Genomic DNA, 17,477 nt, shown 5'->3' on the forward strand with positions numbered 1-17,477 from the left:
TAAGAGGCCTCACAAGCACCGTGCCTCACAACTGGGTCACTCACAGGGGGGAGGCCCAACCAGGCCATCATGTGGTGAAGCGTAGGCGGAGGGCTGGGTGAGATGGGGGAGGGGGGGTTCACGCACACGAATGCAGACATCTCATCATTCGCACTAAAACCGTGCGGTCATCGTTCACACTGCAGGGAATGACTGAGGTTCAGACGACAAGAAAAGAGGACCTCTACCAGACAGAGCAGTTACAATCTCTGTGATGCCGTCACTATGGCTAAGTTTCTACATGCGGAGGTTTCAGCCCCAACTTTGATCTGACAATACCCACATGTGAGGGACAACCCCAAAGTCACAACACTTTCTTGTTAAGTAAACAAGAAAAGTGCGAGTCAAGCAGTGCTCAATCTGTAAATTCGTCCATCTAACACAGTCTCACCTGATCAATGCAGCTGGCTCCACTATTTGCATCCGTTACAACTTTATCCCAAAGTAAGTTTGATGCAAAAACAAAAATATAATAATATAAACACTTAATTTCCTACCAGATACAGGATTCATAGACATTTTCTAAAGGTCTAATTCAAAAAATTTCAATGTCAATTTTAAAGCCTATCCAGAACCTTACAGCTGTGGATGATTCCATATTTATACTCAAAATCATCATTTAACTTTTTTATAAACACATTATCATATATGGCGTCAATCACTGTGTTAAGAGATGGTATATATCAAATGATCCAGTGAGTGAACAGAGAGCCATTAGTTGTGGGAAAAACACACAGTCACAATTAGAAGCATCTTCACCCACTTTGACAAAAATGTCACGTTTCAAAAGACAAGTATTATGAAACCAGAACTTAACACATCCATGGCTTTGTTATTTTTGCCCAGTCAGCTAAATAAATCCTTAAACTGTACTAGATCTACTCTATGTGTTGATCACACAAACACCAGTAGTTTGGCATTTCATTCCAATTTAACTTTAATCAACATTTAGATGAATATCTCATAGGGAAGACACAGGGCTACTGTGCCGGTGTTTTACCCAAGAAATATCAAAACAATTCTAACACTTTAACATGGCTGCAACTAACAATTATTTTCATAACAGATCTGTCGATTATTTTCTAAATTAATCTGTTGTTGAAAAATGTTGATTGGTGTTTCAATTTAAGACGCTGAAACAACAGAGAGCTTGTTTTAATTATTTAAAAAAACAACACCACTCAAACTGATTAATCGGTTATCAAAATAGTTGATTAATTTAGTCATCAATTAATCATTGCAGCCCTACACTTTTTCCAACATGGCCTCCACAAGCAAATCAAATATTTACAACTGCTGCAGTGCTATGGTGTGATGGTCTAAAGCACCATACTGAAACACAGATGCCACAAGTGCTGTGATGCAAAGGGTCCATACCCACTTTATTTTTGCATCACTCTCGTCATCTGAGAACTACAGTAGCAGGGGGAGTAGGTTACAGAAAAATGTTTGTGCAATGAAAGCATTTCCATGATTTGGCAGCAGCGCAAGCAGCAAGACTGAGCTCCGACAGCGGTAGTAACATAGGCAACTAACTGCCCAGTGGGGTCCTGACAATAAATGTTATATTTGCCGTCTTACAAAGCAGTGCGTCAGTCAGTTCAGGGCCAAGAAGGAGCCTGAATTTATATTGGTGCAAAAAAGTTTCAGGTGGAGTAGCTGGTTTTACACCCTCCAAGGATATTATGGTTTCGGCCACCTTTAACTATGAGCAGCATAACTCAAAAAGTTAAGGACAGATTTGGATGAAACTCTCTATTTATGTACAGTACTGTGCAAAAATCTAAGGTTACCATTAGATTTGTTGTTCTAACAGTGCTACATTTATCAAAATCACAACATGGCTTACTGCAATTTCCAAACCACAGGCAGCGCAATATTTGTTAAAGACAAATTGTGTATCAAAATATCATTTTAGATTAATTATTGGCTTGACCTATACACATCTTATTCTACAGACTGAAGGGGATATCTTTGTGTCTGACAGATCTGCACTAATATTAATAAAGTGATCATTTTAAATGTGTTTTTTGAATGAAAATGAGAAAAATTTAAAAATGACCATTCAATCTGATATAGCAAATTATATCACAATCGCTATTCATATTGTCATCTAGAGTAGAGTCTAGCAGTTTTAAAGTAACAACAAAAAAAATGCTACCACAAACTGGAGTGGAACCCTATTTAATGTTACTGGTATAAACCTGCGTTTGTCCTACTAATTCACGTTAACAAATATCAGCTGAAAAAGGTCTAATACACCAGGTTTCAAAACATGACTGATAATTACATACACATAATATATAAGACCAATGTCACCATCATTCCAATCCAAATGCCGATGATAACATAATTTGACAGGCATAAAAACAACAAAGCTGGTGGTGTCCCAAGACTTTTGCAAATGACTGTTGGTTAAGACCAAAGGAAGATATGAGGAGTTTTGGTGGCGATCTAAACGATCAACAACGATCGACGGGTTTATTCATGCAGTGTGAAACGGAGCAGTTTTGTAAAAGGTTCCACTCTCTGTGTTCTTTTTCTAGTGTTGTAAAAGTGATGTCAGTGTTTACATTGATTTGCTAGATGGTGGTTCATTGTCACAGTTACCTAATGAATCAAAAAAAAAACTACATTTACCATTACAAAACATGTTTTGCACTGTAGTGTAATTGTAGAGCTGTGGACAGCACTCCATTGCCCCCAAACTGTGCAACTCTCTCACAAACACAGTAACAACAGTCCCATGTGTCGTATTTGGACCGGCTATCGAGAGAGCGGTGGCTGAAATCCTGCCACAACAGTGCCATGTTGGACCATCAGGAATTATCCTATTTTTACCATTTTGAGTAGGCATGAGACAGGCCCTATGCACTTATGGCGCCTGTCAATTAGTTTTCAGTTTGTCTATCGGAAAACTGATTGACAAACTGAACACAGAATCCATACAACACTATGTAGCATCACTGTGTGTTACCGATTCTCAGGTATCTAACAAAAATTAAATACATGGGTATGGTGTGGACTTACGCATCAATATTACATTCTTTTTTAAGTCACGTTGAACCAACAGCGGGACTCATTAAGTATATAATCCAGGGATCCAGACTAACTTTTTACATTGGTTGCACTGGTGTGCCTTACTTTTTCAATTAGGTGAACCAGCACAACATTTAGGTGCACCCAAAAGTTTCAACGTGCTGCCTTTAGTATCACAATATTAAGGGATTCCCATTTATCATTTCCCATATCCACTTATTTACACGTTTGTAAACCAGAATAAAGTGTGAGTAAATATTTTATCTTTATTAAAAGGCAGTGCTGAGCGGTATGACCAAAAATTTATATCACAGTATTGATATAAATTTCAACGGTTTCACAGTACACAACAATATTTGTTATGCATGAGTGAGTGTTCCAGCGAGAGAGAGGCACAGTAGAGTGTGTGTGTGTGTGTGCTCGTACTGTGTGAGTGGTCAAGCAAGAGGGAGGGAGGGAGGGAGGGAGCGGCGCAGCTGAGGTTGTATGTTCTGTTAACGTAACTGTATACATTCCTGGTTCTGTCAGACATTTTTTCTGCTGAGGTGGTGGAGTAAATTGATTATTCCTGCAATTACTACCACAGCTACTTCTTCAGCTAAGTCTAAAGCACATTCTGTTTTTGATACTGGTCTTGTAGTATACACAACATTCACATCATGCACAAACACGGAACACAAGCCCATTAAATGGTGACAATCCTTCACTTTGCCGGTTAGATAAACAAGGAAAATAAGACAGTATACAATGGCAGACTTAATTAAACCCTTTTAAATAACTACTAACCAACTCTATATAAACATGAAATTACTATAATATATAATGAACATTACTTACTATAATGTAGTATAGTGTGGTCTACTGTAGTAAGTACTGTATATTGTCAGTCACCACGCACACACACTAATGCTGCAGTTTTTCGAATGGTGAATTTATAAACAAGGTTATGTCTGGGTTCATCAATAGAGAGGGATGGTAGTAAGGTAATGCTATCTACCGAGTGTGCAAACCAAGACGCTAGTAGAAGAAAAATACCATGAACATCGTTCTTCGATCATTTGATACAGGCTGCACGCACTGTGTTGAGAGAAGGGACAGACAAGTCAGCTGTTTGTCTGTGTGTGTATGTGAATGCCTTTGTGTCTTACTCACACAGAGAAAGAGAGGCAGGGCAGGGAGATGAATGAATGTTGGGTTTTTAAATTGCATTTGGGGGAAAAAGAATCAATTTGTCACTGTGCATTGATCAATGTATGGGAAAGCCTGGAAACGTTAGGTGCACCAGTGTAACCAAATAATTTTTTTTCTCGCACTCCAAACATTTTGGTCACATATGCGACCACATTGGCCGCACTCTAGAGCCCTGTACTTACACAAGTAACAGTGAGTAGTGTTTCCAACTATGTGTGGTTGCCATCAACACACAAGCTGCATCAGCTGCTAAAAATTCTGGGCCCACTGACAAAATGTGACACTTGGTACTGTAAATCAAGCTCAGACTTCTTCAAGCTAGGATCGACTGAGATTTAACTTTTAACATTTTAAAGAAAACAAAAGCACAAACTATAAGTAAGTGAAAATGAATATATTTACATTTTATCAAACATCTTCCTGAATAGTCTGTACATTGCACCATGCTAATGTGCATGAGAGAAGCAGCTTAACAAATCCAGGTATCATATTACCAACTTTGAACTGGATCCAAAATTAAACCCACTATTAGAAGCAAACTTTCACTCTCATTCATTAGCCTGCCTGTAACATCTGTTCAACAAATCCATCATCTCCATTTTCTCCGAAACCTTGAAATCCAAGATGGGCCTCTGAAGAAGGTAAGACACCAGAGTTGACAAAGTAACTAAAAATCCTATGAATTAGCTTGTCTACATAACAACCAGCCTCAGAACACCACTTGACTAGAGACAACCGAAGGGATCACGTTTATTGGGGTCTAAGTTGCCCGACTGTCAGGTCTCAGAGTTTGACTGAGCAGCAGATCTTTATACCCGTCTGTCACAGAGGTGCTCAACCAAAGTGAAGAAAGCAGTGTGTATGTGCGTCAGTGCACAGAATGCGTATGGACGTGACGGAGGGAGAGTGAGAGGTAGGATCATAAAGAGAAAGCGGGAATGGACTAGCTGTGAGTGGTAGAGGCGAGCATAAATAAGCACTCACCGAGGACGGCAGGCCGGGGGGTTTCCGAATCTTCTTTGGCTGGGTGTCTGTATACAGGCCGGCAGAGAAATGCAGAAAAGGTGAAACAGTGAAAAAAGGGCTTTGACAGTATAAATGTCAATCCAGATGCTGTTATGTGCTTGCAATAATTTCAGCTTTCAATGCAAGTGCATGTCAGTGTGAATGAAACGATGCTGTGCAGCCATCAGTGCACAGCTTTCTTTTGGAAAGATTTTTTTTCCCCAAATGTAGACAAAAAAACAGTCAAACAACTACACAAATATAAAAGAAATAAAAGAAAAACACTTTTGGTCTTGTTGGTTCCATATAACGTATTAGCTTTGAGGCAAGAGTAGCACTGAAACAACTGAAATCAAATACTGTTACTATCAATAAACTAGGAATGCTGATAATCAATCATAGTTTAAATAAAAAAGACCAATAATTAACTCCTTCCAACCATTACAAGTTCAATATTTGCTTATATTAACAAGCCAGATAACTGATTAGACAAAACAAGGTATTTGAACAATTTGAAAATAAGTCCAATACAATCAAGAAAATGATCTGTAAATAACAGAGGAGCACTATGGGTGGAAAATTAAGAACAATCATAGAAAAGAATTAGCTGGCATCATAACATGCCCCATGTCTGTTGTGTACCTATGCCTCCCTCAGGCGGCCTTCTTCTGGGGTTGTTGGGGTATGACGGGTAAAACTGGGAGCCAGGCTTTAGGCCAGAGGGGGGGGACATGGCATCTGGGCTAGGCATCGCTATGTCGCTGGGAAGAAAACCAGGCTAGACAAGACAGAAAGAGGCAAGGTTTACATAGAGTAGCGTGGGAACACAGCACAAACAGCTTCAGTTCCAGGAAATGAAGACCGTTCATTCAAAGTGTTAAACATGAAAACAGAAGTGAGAACACAGGGCTTCTTTACTCTTACACATGATGTGAATTTAATCTTTTACATAGCCTTGTTGTGAAATGGTAACATACCTGGCTTCCAAAGGGAGGGTAAGGTGGCCTCTCATTTTTACCTGCAAGATGAAAGCACAAATTTGACATTAATACAAGTAAAACCCTGACCATGAGGAGGTAATGATGTGTGCTGAAACAAATGAAAAGTAGGTTTTCTAAAGTACAAAAAGTCCAGAGATGCTCTCCCCCTTTTCAGCACGCTCAGCTGCATAAAGCTGCCTGCCAGACAAAACCCTAGGGAAGGTTTCTGCTTCAGTGCCCCAACATCCCCAACACTCAACGAATGAACACCCACACACACACACACACACACACAGACACACACACACACAGAGAGAGAGAAACATTTTGTGACACACAAAACAATTCTGTGGTTATAACAAATTATGCACACAGTCCAAATGGGCAGTATCAACATGTTTATCTTAAAACTGGAATGTGACAAAGCAACATTTCCTCTAGCAGAAGTAAATTGGCCCAATTTATACACCAATTTTCCTCAAGTGCCACTAACTTAACTGTGGGTTGTTGTTTTTTTTAAACAAATTAAAGTCACTTGTGGAAAATGACTTAAAGAGTGCCAAAAAGAAGCATACCTGTGATTCCTGAACTGATGAAGGGAGAGGACAAGCCTTCATGCTCACTGTAGTGGGATCCTTCTCCATAGCCCTGTAGTTAACAAAAGGCACACATGCAAAGCAACATGAGTGACACAAAGAAAGGCAAATAAAACATAAAACAATACAAAATTCCAACCACTCTTGTTAGCACACCTATATGGCTAAAAATGTACCCTCCCTCTGATTTCTTTTTCCAACCAACAGGATTCATGCCAAACATATCTGCATCAGCTCTGGGGATTCAAACTGACTTTCTTAATTATCAACTTGTGGTAATCAAAGCCTGCTGCATCTATTTCACCCCCTGTTCCTTGTATTTACACAAGAGTTGTGCCAAGACAGTTACGGTGGATGTGAAGCTGCAATTACTGGTGGGCTTCCACAGAGGTTTTGGGCTACCAGGGAGCTTGCCAACACAAGAACCTGAGCCAAGGTTATTAGGTAGAAAGTAAAACCACCACTTTAAATCAAACATGGCACGCTGCAGAAAAACAGCACAAAGCTGTTGTGGTGGTTAGGAGAGAAGATTGTGTTGAGTGATTAACTGCAAACGTGCAAGTGCGTGAAAATATCTTGGCATCTGGTGTTAATGCTTAGATCTTCAAACTTAAAATCGTGTGCAGCTTACAAGTGCGGGTTTGTGTGTATTCAGATCTTACCCGTCCTTGGCTGAAAGAGGGACTGTTCTGTTCTCCCGAGCCCCAAGACCCAGAGCCGCTGCGCTCATCTAGTGCTGCAAAAAACACACAGCAAGTTTGTATGAATTAGATATGATAGAATCACAAAGGGGGTTGAGGAAAACATGTAAGCCATCACTGAAAAGGAGCATTTAATAATCATCCTGTGTGTCACAGTGTAGAGATGTGAAAGAAATATACCAATATTGGAACCATATATAGGGAAACCGTCACCCTGTCCTAGTCATATTGTTTTATGTCCGTAAGTGGCCACAATGGGATTGCACAAGCCAAGAGAGAGCATCAGTATTGATCAAACACACTGTCGTCACATTCAAGATGTATTGCGATGTCAAACCGTCGCTGGCAAAAACCACACTGCAAATGCTGTTCAGAGTTCCCATTAGTGTTCATTACGGTCACTGAATAGCAGGAAATTAACCATTCACAACCCTAATGTAATCCAAGAGGATAAAATGTCATCTAAGGCACATTCATATTCCACTCAGTCAATCTCACGCATACAAGCACACAAACAAAATGTGTGAAGTCAAAACACGTATCACGGTGTTTTAGGTAAAGAAAGGACTGACGTGTGTGACAAAGGAAAAATACAGCCAAAAGACTGGTGGAGCAGAAAACTCCAAAATACCCCCATCATCCTCTTCTCCCTGTCTTATGCACTAATGCTACCCAGGCTCTCAGGAGACACAAGGCTTAATTGCATGCTGATTTGCATAATTGTGCATATTAATGCGGATTCCTTATGAATATTCATATTTCGTCTTTGATTTTTGCCTAATTAAAAAAATGTGTGTGAGAAAGCAATGAGCGAGTGGAAGGAGAAAGCAAGGGGAGGGGGGAGGGAGAGAGAGAGAGAAAAAGAGGGAGGGAGAAAGGAACAGGAGTGAGAAGGGTCTGGGCGAGATCAGCCCGGCTGACGAGTGAGAATGAGTGATGAGACTAACAGAGCAGTGCAAGCACCTACACACACTGCGACAGCCATGATCTATGGAGCTGATGTCAGTGGCATGGAGAATCAGGCAAGCAGGGAGAAAAGGGGACCTCAAAAAGATCAGCCTCGCTCACTGTCAGATCAACCCTGCTGAAAGGCCACCGCAACAATACAGTGCTGCACCACCAACAACCATGTCCAATGGCACAGGACTCTAGCGATGGGCTTGCTGCTAAATAAAGATGACAGACTTTGTATGAAGACACTTTTAGACAATGCTTGGTGCCAGGAGAAGTAGCACCAAAAAAATCCACTTCAGAGAACAGACATCAGCAATGATGTCTACTTCTCGCTAAGCTATGAATTCATGTACTTTAACAAAAACAAGTCCATCTCAATTTATGAACAATAAATATAGTATGTTCACATGTAATAATCATGATTACAGCAGGTGCCTCACATGCTAACAAGTAGTTAGGAGAGTAAGTTCACAATCTTCACAGCTATTTTCAATACACCACTCATCCGCCTATGCAGCCTCCATTTGGCCAGCAGGGGTGCAGTGGATCGAGTGAAAGCACGGCTGTGCAGGAGAAGTCTGTCAACATTGTTTCACACTTACTGGAGTAATTAACTCGGAGGCAATTAAAACGAGGTGGAGAGCTGCTGAGGTGACATGACACTCAGCCGGTCTAGAAGAGCTCAACTATGTTAGAAGACGGATCTTCCTACTGTTGTTCCTCTCTATCATGTGGATCACAAAACACAAATTTGACAGTCACTACAGGCAACCACAATGATATAAAAAATGTATACTGGTGTTGTAAATGACCAACCTTCAAGTGCTCTTAAAAAATAGTGATTGATACCTTAAAGTTGTTGCTGTGTTCATATTATATTTGGTAGAAACTGTTTTAACAGTTCAACCAATCCCTTCAATAAATAACTGTGGGTTTGAATTTACAATTTAACATTTAGAGTCACAAAATACACTGGAATCTTTTCCATATTTTGTGTGCTGATCCACATTCACATCATTAGATTGTGACTGCATTTGTATACAATCTAAATGGCAACTATCACTACATGGTTAATATGAAATCTCAGCTCATGATTGAAATGTATCCAGATGTACATAAAGATCAAAGAAATATAACACAAACCATGCCTTCTTTTAACAATGGCCAACGAACAAAGGCCAGATCTACAACAATCATTCCATTATTTATTACTTTATTTTATTGATCCATCATGTGGTAAAATAAAAAAAACAGCTATGTCAGAAACATGACAACATCCTAAAATGTATCGTAAGAAGCGAGTTATTCAATTAGTTTTCTGTCCTAAAATAGCAAAGAAACTAATTATACTAATAATTAATTAGTAAGATGAGTAAGAAATTAATTTATTATTAAGATTTTATTAATTGTTGCAACACTTACACTAGCATTATAGCACAATAGCACACTTAGGGCCGGACCAAACATTTAATCATGATATCATGAGAATGATTTTCATCAATACCAATAATTAATGTGATACCCGTCAGGTAATTTAAGATAGAAGTTTGCTTTTGAGTGAAAGTTAAGTTAAGGAAATGTTATCCTACACACGTCACATGTATTAATATTGTTTAATATTGTTATTAGTTATCTTCCCTCTTTGTATACCTCTGATGCTGTGTTAGGCTGTCTGAATTTAAAAAGAAAATATCAATCTGCGCCTTTTAGAACCATAACACCAAATCTTAAATTAATTAATGTTTTAATTACTACATGAAGCCTACAACTCCATTAAGTGATGACCATTTGAACAGCCAACTTTTAAAGCAAAACTTTTATAATAAAATGTGCCCAAGAAATGGATATGCAACACATCAATATAAATGATATAGTATTAGCATTTAAATAACAGGTTCTTTGGACATATAGGATTCACATTCCAAAATGGCTACTGTGAATGTGCTCCCACTGACTCACAACCAGAGCTCTAGAAAAAATGTTTATCTTTTGACCGGCAAACACTTCTCATGACTGCAGGCTATGAAAACAACACATTTACTCACAGAGAGGAGATGCATAGATTTCCTGTTTCTTAAGGGTTTGGTGTTTTTTTATTACTACTCAAAACACACTGATTGAAATTGTATTGAAAATACAGCATACAACAAAACAAGATGTTTACAGGTATAAAACTCAGAGTGCAAAAATCAAAACCACGCCAGCAAGCCACCGAGTGTGACCACATGTGCAAATTCACTGTGTTTGTTGTGATTTCAGGCAAAAGCAAGCATGACGCGCTGTGTACGTGTGTGATGGGGGTTGAAGACGTTGCCGGCAGCTGCAAAGGTGACAGAGGGGACGCCTGCCTGAAGGCTTATGGGCATGGCCTGCTCACACCACACACACTTCATCACACTCAACCTCCTCTACTTCTCAAACGTCCCTCACTTCTTTCCATTCCTCTCCTCTCCCCTCCCAACACACACACACACCACTGAGGACAGGAGAAAGACGCTTAATGCAATTAGCACCCCTCTGAGCACTTTTGTGTTGATGAATAGAGGTGGTCTGGTGGTCCACTGGGCTGCCCACTGCCGTTCCCGCGCTACTGAGTCCCTGAATATACAAGCCGCCTAAGTGACGTCATAGATGGACATTGTTCTTTGATGGTAATCACTTCTATAAAACACATTTCCTGGCCTCTTGGCACAGTGTGTTATGAAGTAGTATGTTGTTTTTGGGGCATTTGAAAACCCAACCATGACACAAAAATGAATTAAAATATTTTCTTTTGATTATGTAATATTAGCATCCTCTTTTCCTTTATTTATGTGCAATCTAAGAGTATATGATGAATTTTTTCTTCATAAAAACATACAACACTCTTTTTACTACATCTCTTATGGCATGAGTCTATGAGAAACTCCTGGGTTTGAATTCACAGATGTTAGAATTTTTTGGCTACCAGGTGCTATGAGAGGATACCTGCGGATCTTCAAGTTAAATGTGACAGCTTGAAGTATTACATTAAAATGGGTGTCAATGACCAAGGGCCACACTTTGGGATGTGAGGAAGGGAGGGGGAAGGAATTAACTCCTCACTGCTTAGTAATTGCCTGCTGTAATAGAAACAAACAGAATCCTGCCTTCCACAGGCTGATCCCTATTCAACAAGCTCTCTCTTCCACTCTGGCCACTCATTGCATGCTGGGCCAGTTTAAGAGGCTGTGAGCTAGGGGTGAGGGACATTGTCTCGGACTCAAGCCATTTCCTGCAGATCAGTGGGGGTAAGAGCCCTGTGTCGTGTTGGGGGAGGAGTGTTTTACACTTCAGGGTGGGGGAGTTGTTTCAAGTCCATAAGCCTCCTTTTTTGTCTTTGTTCCTCAGTGGCCAAGTTCTCACTCTGGGGAACACTGGGGAGTGTGACTCAATTTCACACGCCAGGTTGGCAGGGTGACAGGAACCGAAGTAACACAACTTACTAATAACATTCAGGAAGAGAGAAAAGCGTGCTCAAAAGCTTCAGGTGCTGACAGGGTTTAAAGGGCAGCTAATCTTAACTTTAAAAGTCAAGGAATAAAGGCCTACATCTAAATGAATAGACGGTTACAATAAAAACCCACGTAGTTCAATTTAATCTGTTCACAAATGAACTTCTTTGTACAAAAAAAATTCGGGACTTCAAAAGAATTGAGGCCTATTTTCCCATTTTCTCAAGATGGTGTCAATGCTAAATTCAGGCCAGTTACAGGGCAAAAAGCAATAGTCTTATTAATAATAATAATAATGTTTTTATCTATCTTTCTATCTATAATCTATTATCTATAATCTAATAATGCTTTCTACAACTATCAAGAAATCCGAACATAAACAAGTCTAAAACTAGTGCAGACACTGCTTAATAGTCATATGTTAAACTACTCAAGCTCTTGTAAACAGTGTAGTGCCAACACAAGCATTTCATCAATATTGTAAAGCCATGAGCACAGTGGGTTGACCGATATTGTTTTTCTATGGCTGATGCCGATTTTTATAAAATCGCTGGCTGATAACTGATGCCAAATTTTGTGGCCCATATATTTAACTGATTAATTTTTCCTCCTACTGATAAAAAGCAACTGTTTAATGTATAACTAAATATTTAACACATGATGCAGGTCATCAAAACAATCAAATCAAAGCAAAACAAAGTTATCGTGACTAGGTACTGACAACAAAAATGCGTGACTTGTAAGTAGATGAAAAACTTACCTGATCCACTAAACTGAGTGCTTCCAAGTGTCATTGTTCTGTTCTTGCCATTGGCTACAGGAGGTGCAAACATCTATAAGACAGAGGAGGAAATATGCTGTGAGCAATAAATCAAAGGGTGGCACACTTCACACATCCTATTTCCACCATAAATGAAATCACATACATGTGTTGTTTAGTGGTGGGCTGCTTCAGTTTTACATTGGTTGAAAATAAACACTACCTATTCCAAAAATGTTAGAAACAGCTAGTTAAGACTATCGAGATATAAACATTCAAAGTCCTCATTAGCAAAATACCAGATTATAAAAACATACAGTCAGTTGGTTTTTCTATATGAAAAATACTGAAGCATAACTATTTTAGAGCATACTGAAGCTCAACCTTTACATATCTGGGACATATGAAACCAGACATAGACAGTACTTAAACTTCAAATGATGGGGGCACGACTTTCAAAGGGTGAAGCTACTGTGGGCTTTACCATGAGGCTACAGTGTGGCCTAAATGTCTGTGGTGTGGTATCATTTCAGTGACTAGCTCTACTGTACAAAGCACACTTTCTAGTAACTAGAAAACCATGAAACAATCTGCAACTACCATATCTAAAGAAAGAAAAAAAAACCATAACGTCCAAAAAACAAATACAAAAACATCCTTTTTCCACATTTGATCACAGACCTCTCAAACATAATTTGCTTTATTCAACGTCCAGTCTAACGAGCATTTCTGTGACGAGCAAATAAACAAAGAGACGGAAATGTGTTGGTACGGCGTTTGACGGTTCTTTACCCATATTATGAATGTCATATTGTCACAAAACATCTGCTGATTCAAACTGGCAGCTGGTCAATTGGAGCTTTTCTAACGCAAACCCAAATGTGTGCTGAGAACCACCCACAAACCCCCTTCACAACAAAAAAAAAATCTCCTCTTTCTGGAGTAAATTTTCATGTGAATACCAATAATGTGATGGAGAATACGACTACTCTAATTCAAACACGTCCTTGTCGCAGAGCTCGACCAACAATGCACATCATTGCATTTCAAAAAGGAACTAAAAATAAAGCGAGTCCTGCTGGGTTCTAGTATAAAAACTAGGGATGAACAGATTTATTGGCTGCACACAGCTATCTTTATTATTAATCTTGTTAATGGTCATCGGCCAATCAGCAAATAATTAGCTGAAGACAGATGTTTATCTGGGCTATGTACATTGTACACCAAAAAGTAAACTTTCATAAGTATTAAATAAAAACTGCTCTAAAACTGTTATTCTTGTAACTGAAGCCATTATCAATTGGTTATTTCATACATTTGTACGACTGAACCTGGAAATTTACAGACAGTGTTTTTGTGAAGGGCTGAAGGAAATATATGAATTGGTATCAACTTGTATGTCATTCTGTAAAGGCCCATAATTTCTAACCTTCTGTTAGTCCTACCTGTTGTGCATGATGTTTAATCATTTTTCCAGCGCTGGCAATTTAGCTCTTTCAACTGTTTGTTTTATTTTGGAGGGGAAAAAAAACAACTAAAACAGCTCCATTGGGCGTTTGCGCTGTTTATGTTAGCATAAAGCTCAACAAAAGGCTTCAGGGCAAAGTGAAACACAGGTAAATAAAAGGTGAACAGAACACCTCTATTCACTTTGTAGGTAATGTCTGGGGGGATTCACTCTGAAAATGTTTTCCTTAAGACTAAAAATATGACAAGAAGAGATGTAGTGGCTGTTTGCTCAACACAGATCACACATCACATTATCACCCCTGAACAGAAAATGTAAACAAGACTGACAAAGGTGAAATTAATTCCACCATCTCCTACAGTCAATCCATATTCTCTATTTACATTTGACAGTAGGGGCCATTTCATTACAGTATGGGTACACTTCCTTGTTGATGTAGGTCTCCATCACCTACGTAAGTGAGGAACCTATGTTTAAAATCTGTATCGTTTTCACCATTCACCCTGAGTTGACGCAACATTTTACCTGCCATGCTTTGAATCAGTACTAGCACTGCACGCTGAGAATGAGGGATAGCAATATATTGAAGTGACTTGTCACAGATTTTGATAAAGTAAGCTTCCCTTCCCACACACCTTTCCACCCACTTCTCTCATTCAGACCTCCATCTCTTTCCAGACCTGTATCGCACTCTTTAGCTTGTTTCTCCCAGTGCCACCCACCTACCACTGCCACCCATAACAACCCAGGACTACTCTCCCGCTCTCTTACCGCACTGAAATCCAGGAGGTCGTTGAGTTCCTTGTCAGTTTCCACTGCAGCCATTCTTGGCTGCTGTTCGTTCATACCCTTCAGTCTCTAATAATCCCTACGAGAGAAATTTGCAGATACAGGATTTTAATGGCACTAGCAAGCACAAAGAGAAGTTACATGTAGTTCTCAAAAAGAACAAGGAGGATGATGGAAATGAATGATTCAAACTACTCTAGCTGTGCTAATATCACAAGCCTTCTATTAACCCATGAGATAATTCACATGTGTAGCACGTTAGTTTCCCATAAGCAACCAGTGCATTTTTCTCAAAAATAAAAGCAACTCCGATATTAATGCTCGAAATAATTAATTGCAAAATATGTGTATCCAAGTCAAAGAAAAATATTGCATATTTGGTGAGTTCAACCAAATCAACTGAGGATTAGCTGGCCAAAACGTAAAGCTCAAATTCCTACCACACTGAAAATACGGTCCAATAAGAGAAAAGAGACAACATACGTTTTAGGTCGGTCTACTAAAAACTGCTAATTCTCAAAAGACACTGCCTTCCCTTCCAAGCACTTCAAACGACACCGCCATGAAATGACGAATGCATTGCCTTTCGTCACATCAGTACCAAATAATGACTGAAAGAATTGTCTTTCATTTTTACGCAACCATGGCGAATAACACAACCATATGTCGATCATTGCAACATAAAAGAGAATGTATTACATTTACAATTAGAGACATAATTAGGACTATTGTTAGCCCAAGGAAATAGGGGTGAAAGACGGAGCTAATGACTATATGTAAACACGTCATTACTAAATTACCATATGTCAACTCAGAAAGAACCTTGTCAAATGACACAGTGAGCATGAATACTGGATTCACCCTGTGTTTTGCATTCCAACACAAGCCTAAGGCCGCTCTCTGATGCTGAGCAGTGGTTCTGCAAGCCTCACAGGGAAAGAGTGGTAAGGGGAGTGATTGGAGAAACAGAGGCACTTGGACACCAACAGGTGGTGTGCTTTTACTGCCTCTTTTGTAACACAGAACTATCATTAATTGATGCAATTTATTGAAGAAAAAAAAAAGAAAAAAGAAAAAAAGATGGTCTTAAGATCTACAACATGTTTCAGGACATTAACAAAAGTGAACTCAGAATATTTGGATTCATGTGAAGAAATTAAAAACAAATTAACAGCCACTTTAAAGCAAAACAAAAGTATTTAGATGAACAGATTTTTTTGAATATAATTATTTCTACATGTTTGAAAAGCAACACCCTTTCTTTAGTACTCTTGATTGTGTCAAACAGACAAAGAGTGCCGCTCCAACTCTGGGGAGCATTACTAATGTAACCTTGAGACAAGGAAAGGAAGTAAACTCACACTCAACACATCGCTCCATGTGTGAATAGGCTCAGAACATGGCTGTCACTGCTTTTGGAAAACTTCTGGATAGGCCAGACAGTGGAGCACTGACTGGGTCAAACACTCCATTAAAATAAACTTAATGTTACCAAATAAGATTGACCCAGGGAAGTGAATGGAGTAGAGCACATGGAGGGGGCTTAATGTAACAAAATGGCATCTTCAGCTATTGCTGGATCAATATTTGAAGCAGGCAGATTAGGGGTCTTTGTCACCCCACACAAGGCAGAGAAGGCAGGTCATTCTTCACAATGAAGCTGTAAACAAACCTCTACACAGCTTCACCAAAAATCTCAACATTTAAAATAGATTACATTGATCCAATTTACTTTAAAAAAACAAATTTGGATTTTGTTTGGAACTAGTCTCATATTATAAAACATGACTTCTCAAAACATAAGTGGGCCACGTTTAGTTTTTACCACCCAGGCAAACATGCAATGTTTATTAAAAATGCGATTTTAAAAAAAAAAACACACACACACACACAAATTAGGCTGCCACTTTTTTGCCGTTAAAAACCAAATTCGGATGTTTACAGATGAGGAACGTTTACATATACAAGAAGTGTTTATATCCGTGCTGTTACAACTGGAATAAAAACAAGAGGCTGCCGCACTTATCAGAAAATATTCAACTGTTGATTCAACACTGCCCAACAGGAGCGGATGTTAATGTCCTGTGCCAGGCACAATACTATATATTATAATTATAACAATAATGATGATGATAACCACTCTGGCTGAAGCGGTTTATAACAATGACAATAAACATGTAGGGGCACCAAAGGATGTGAGCAGAGCATTATTTGATCATGTAAAGCTAGGCCACATCCAGGGGTGAGCTGAGCCACTGCTGACAACTAAATCCATTCACCATTTATTTTTCAACTATGATGACATTAAATAAAAACAAAAAAAACAAACACACAACCAAGAAAAACATATACATATTTCCCTCTATCTAGTGTGTGTTTTTCTCTCTCTCTCCAGTGAAAAGAGCACAAGTGTAACGGTAAAGGTGGTAATCCTTTTTCACAATAAAGAGCAATGCTCCAAACTTAATGCAACAAATACCGA

At 39.0% G+C, this 17,477-nt stretch overlaps 1 protein-coding gene across 8 annotated transcripts in view; it reads right to left on the reverse strand.

Annotated features, from left to right (window-relative positions):
• Positions 1 to 17,477, reverse strand: part of tcf3b (transcription factor 3b) — a 30,817-nt gene that overhangs the window by 12,138 nt on the left and 1,202 nt on the right. For 7 of the 8 annotated variants that reach the window (XM_058639206.1, XM_058639204.1, XM_058639207.1 and 4 more), the window contains exons 2-8: positions 14,978 to 15,074; positions 12,739 to 12,811; positions 7,513 to 7,586; positions 6,830 to 6,902; positions 6,252 to 6,292; positions 5,917 to 6,052; positions 5,254 to 5,300 (exon numbers count right to left, since the gene is read on the reverse strand). In XM_058639206.1, the coding sequence (XP_058495189.1) occupies positions 5,254 to 5,300; positions 5,917 to 6,052; positions 6,252 to 6,292; positions 6,830 to 6,902; positions 7,513 to 7,586; positions 12,739 to 12,811; positions 14,978 to 15,052 (519 nt within the window). In that variant the 5' untranslated portion in view covers positions 15,053 to 15,074. The remainder of the gene's footprint in view (positions 1 to 5,253; positions 5,301 to 5,916; positions 6,053 to 6,251; positions 6,293 to 6,829; positions 6,903 to 7,512; positions 7,587 to 12,738; positions 12,812 to 14,977; positions 15,075 to 17,477) is intronic. The other variant, XM_058639209.1, reaches the window with a different exon arrangement.

This window comes from Solea solea, chromosome 9 (assembly GCF_958295425.1).
Source record: "Solea solea chromosome 9, fSolSol10.1, whole genome shotgun sequence".
In the NCBI taxonomy this organism is placed as follows: domain Eukaryota; kingdom Metazoa; phylum Chordata; class Actinopteri; order Pleuronectiformes; family Soleidae; genus Solea; species Solea solea.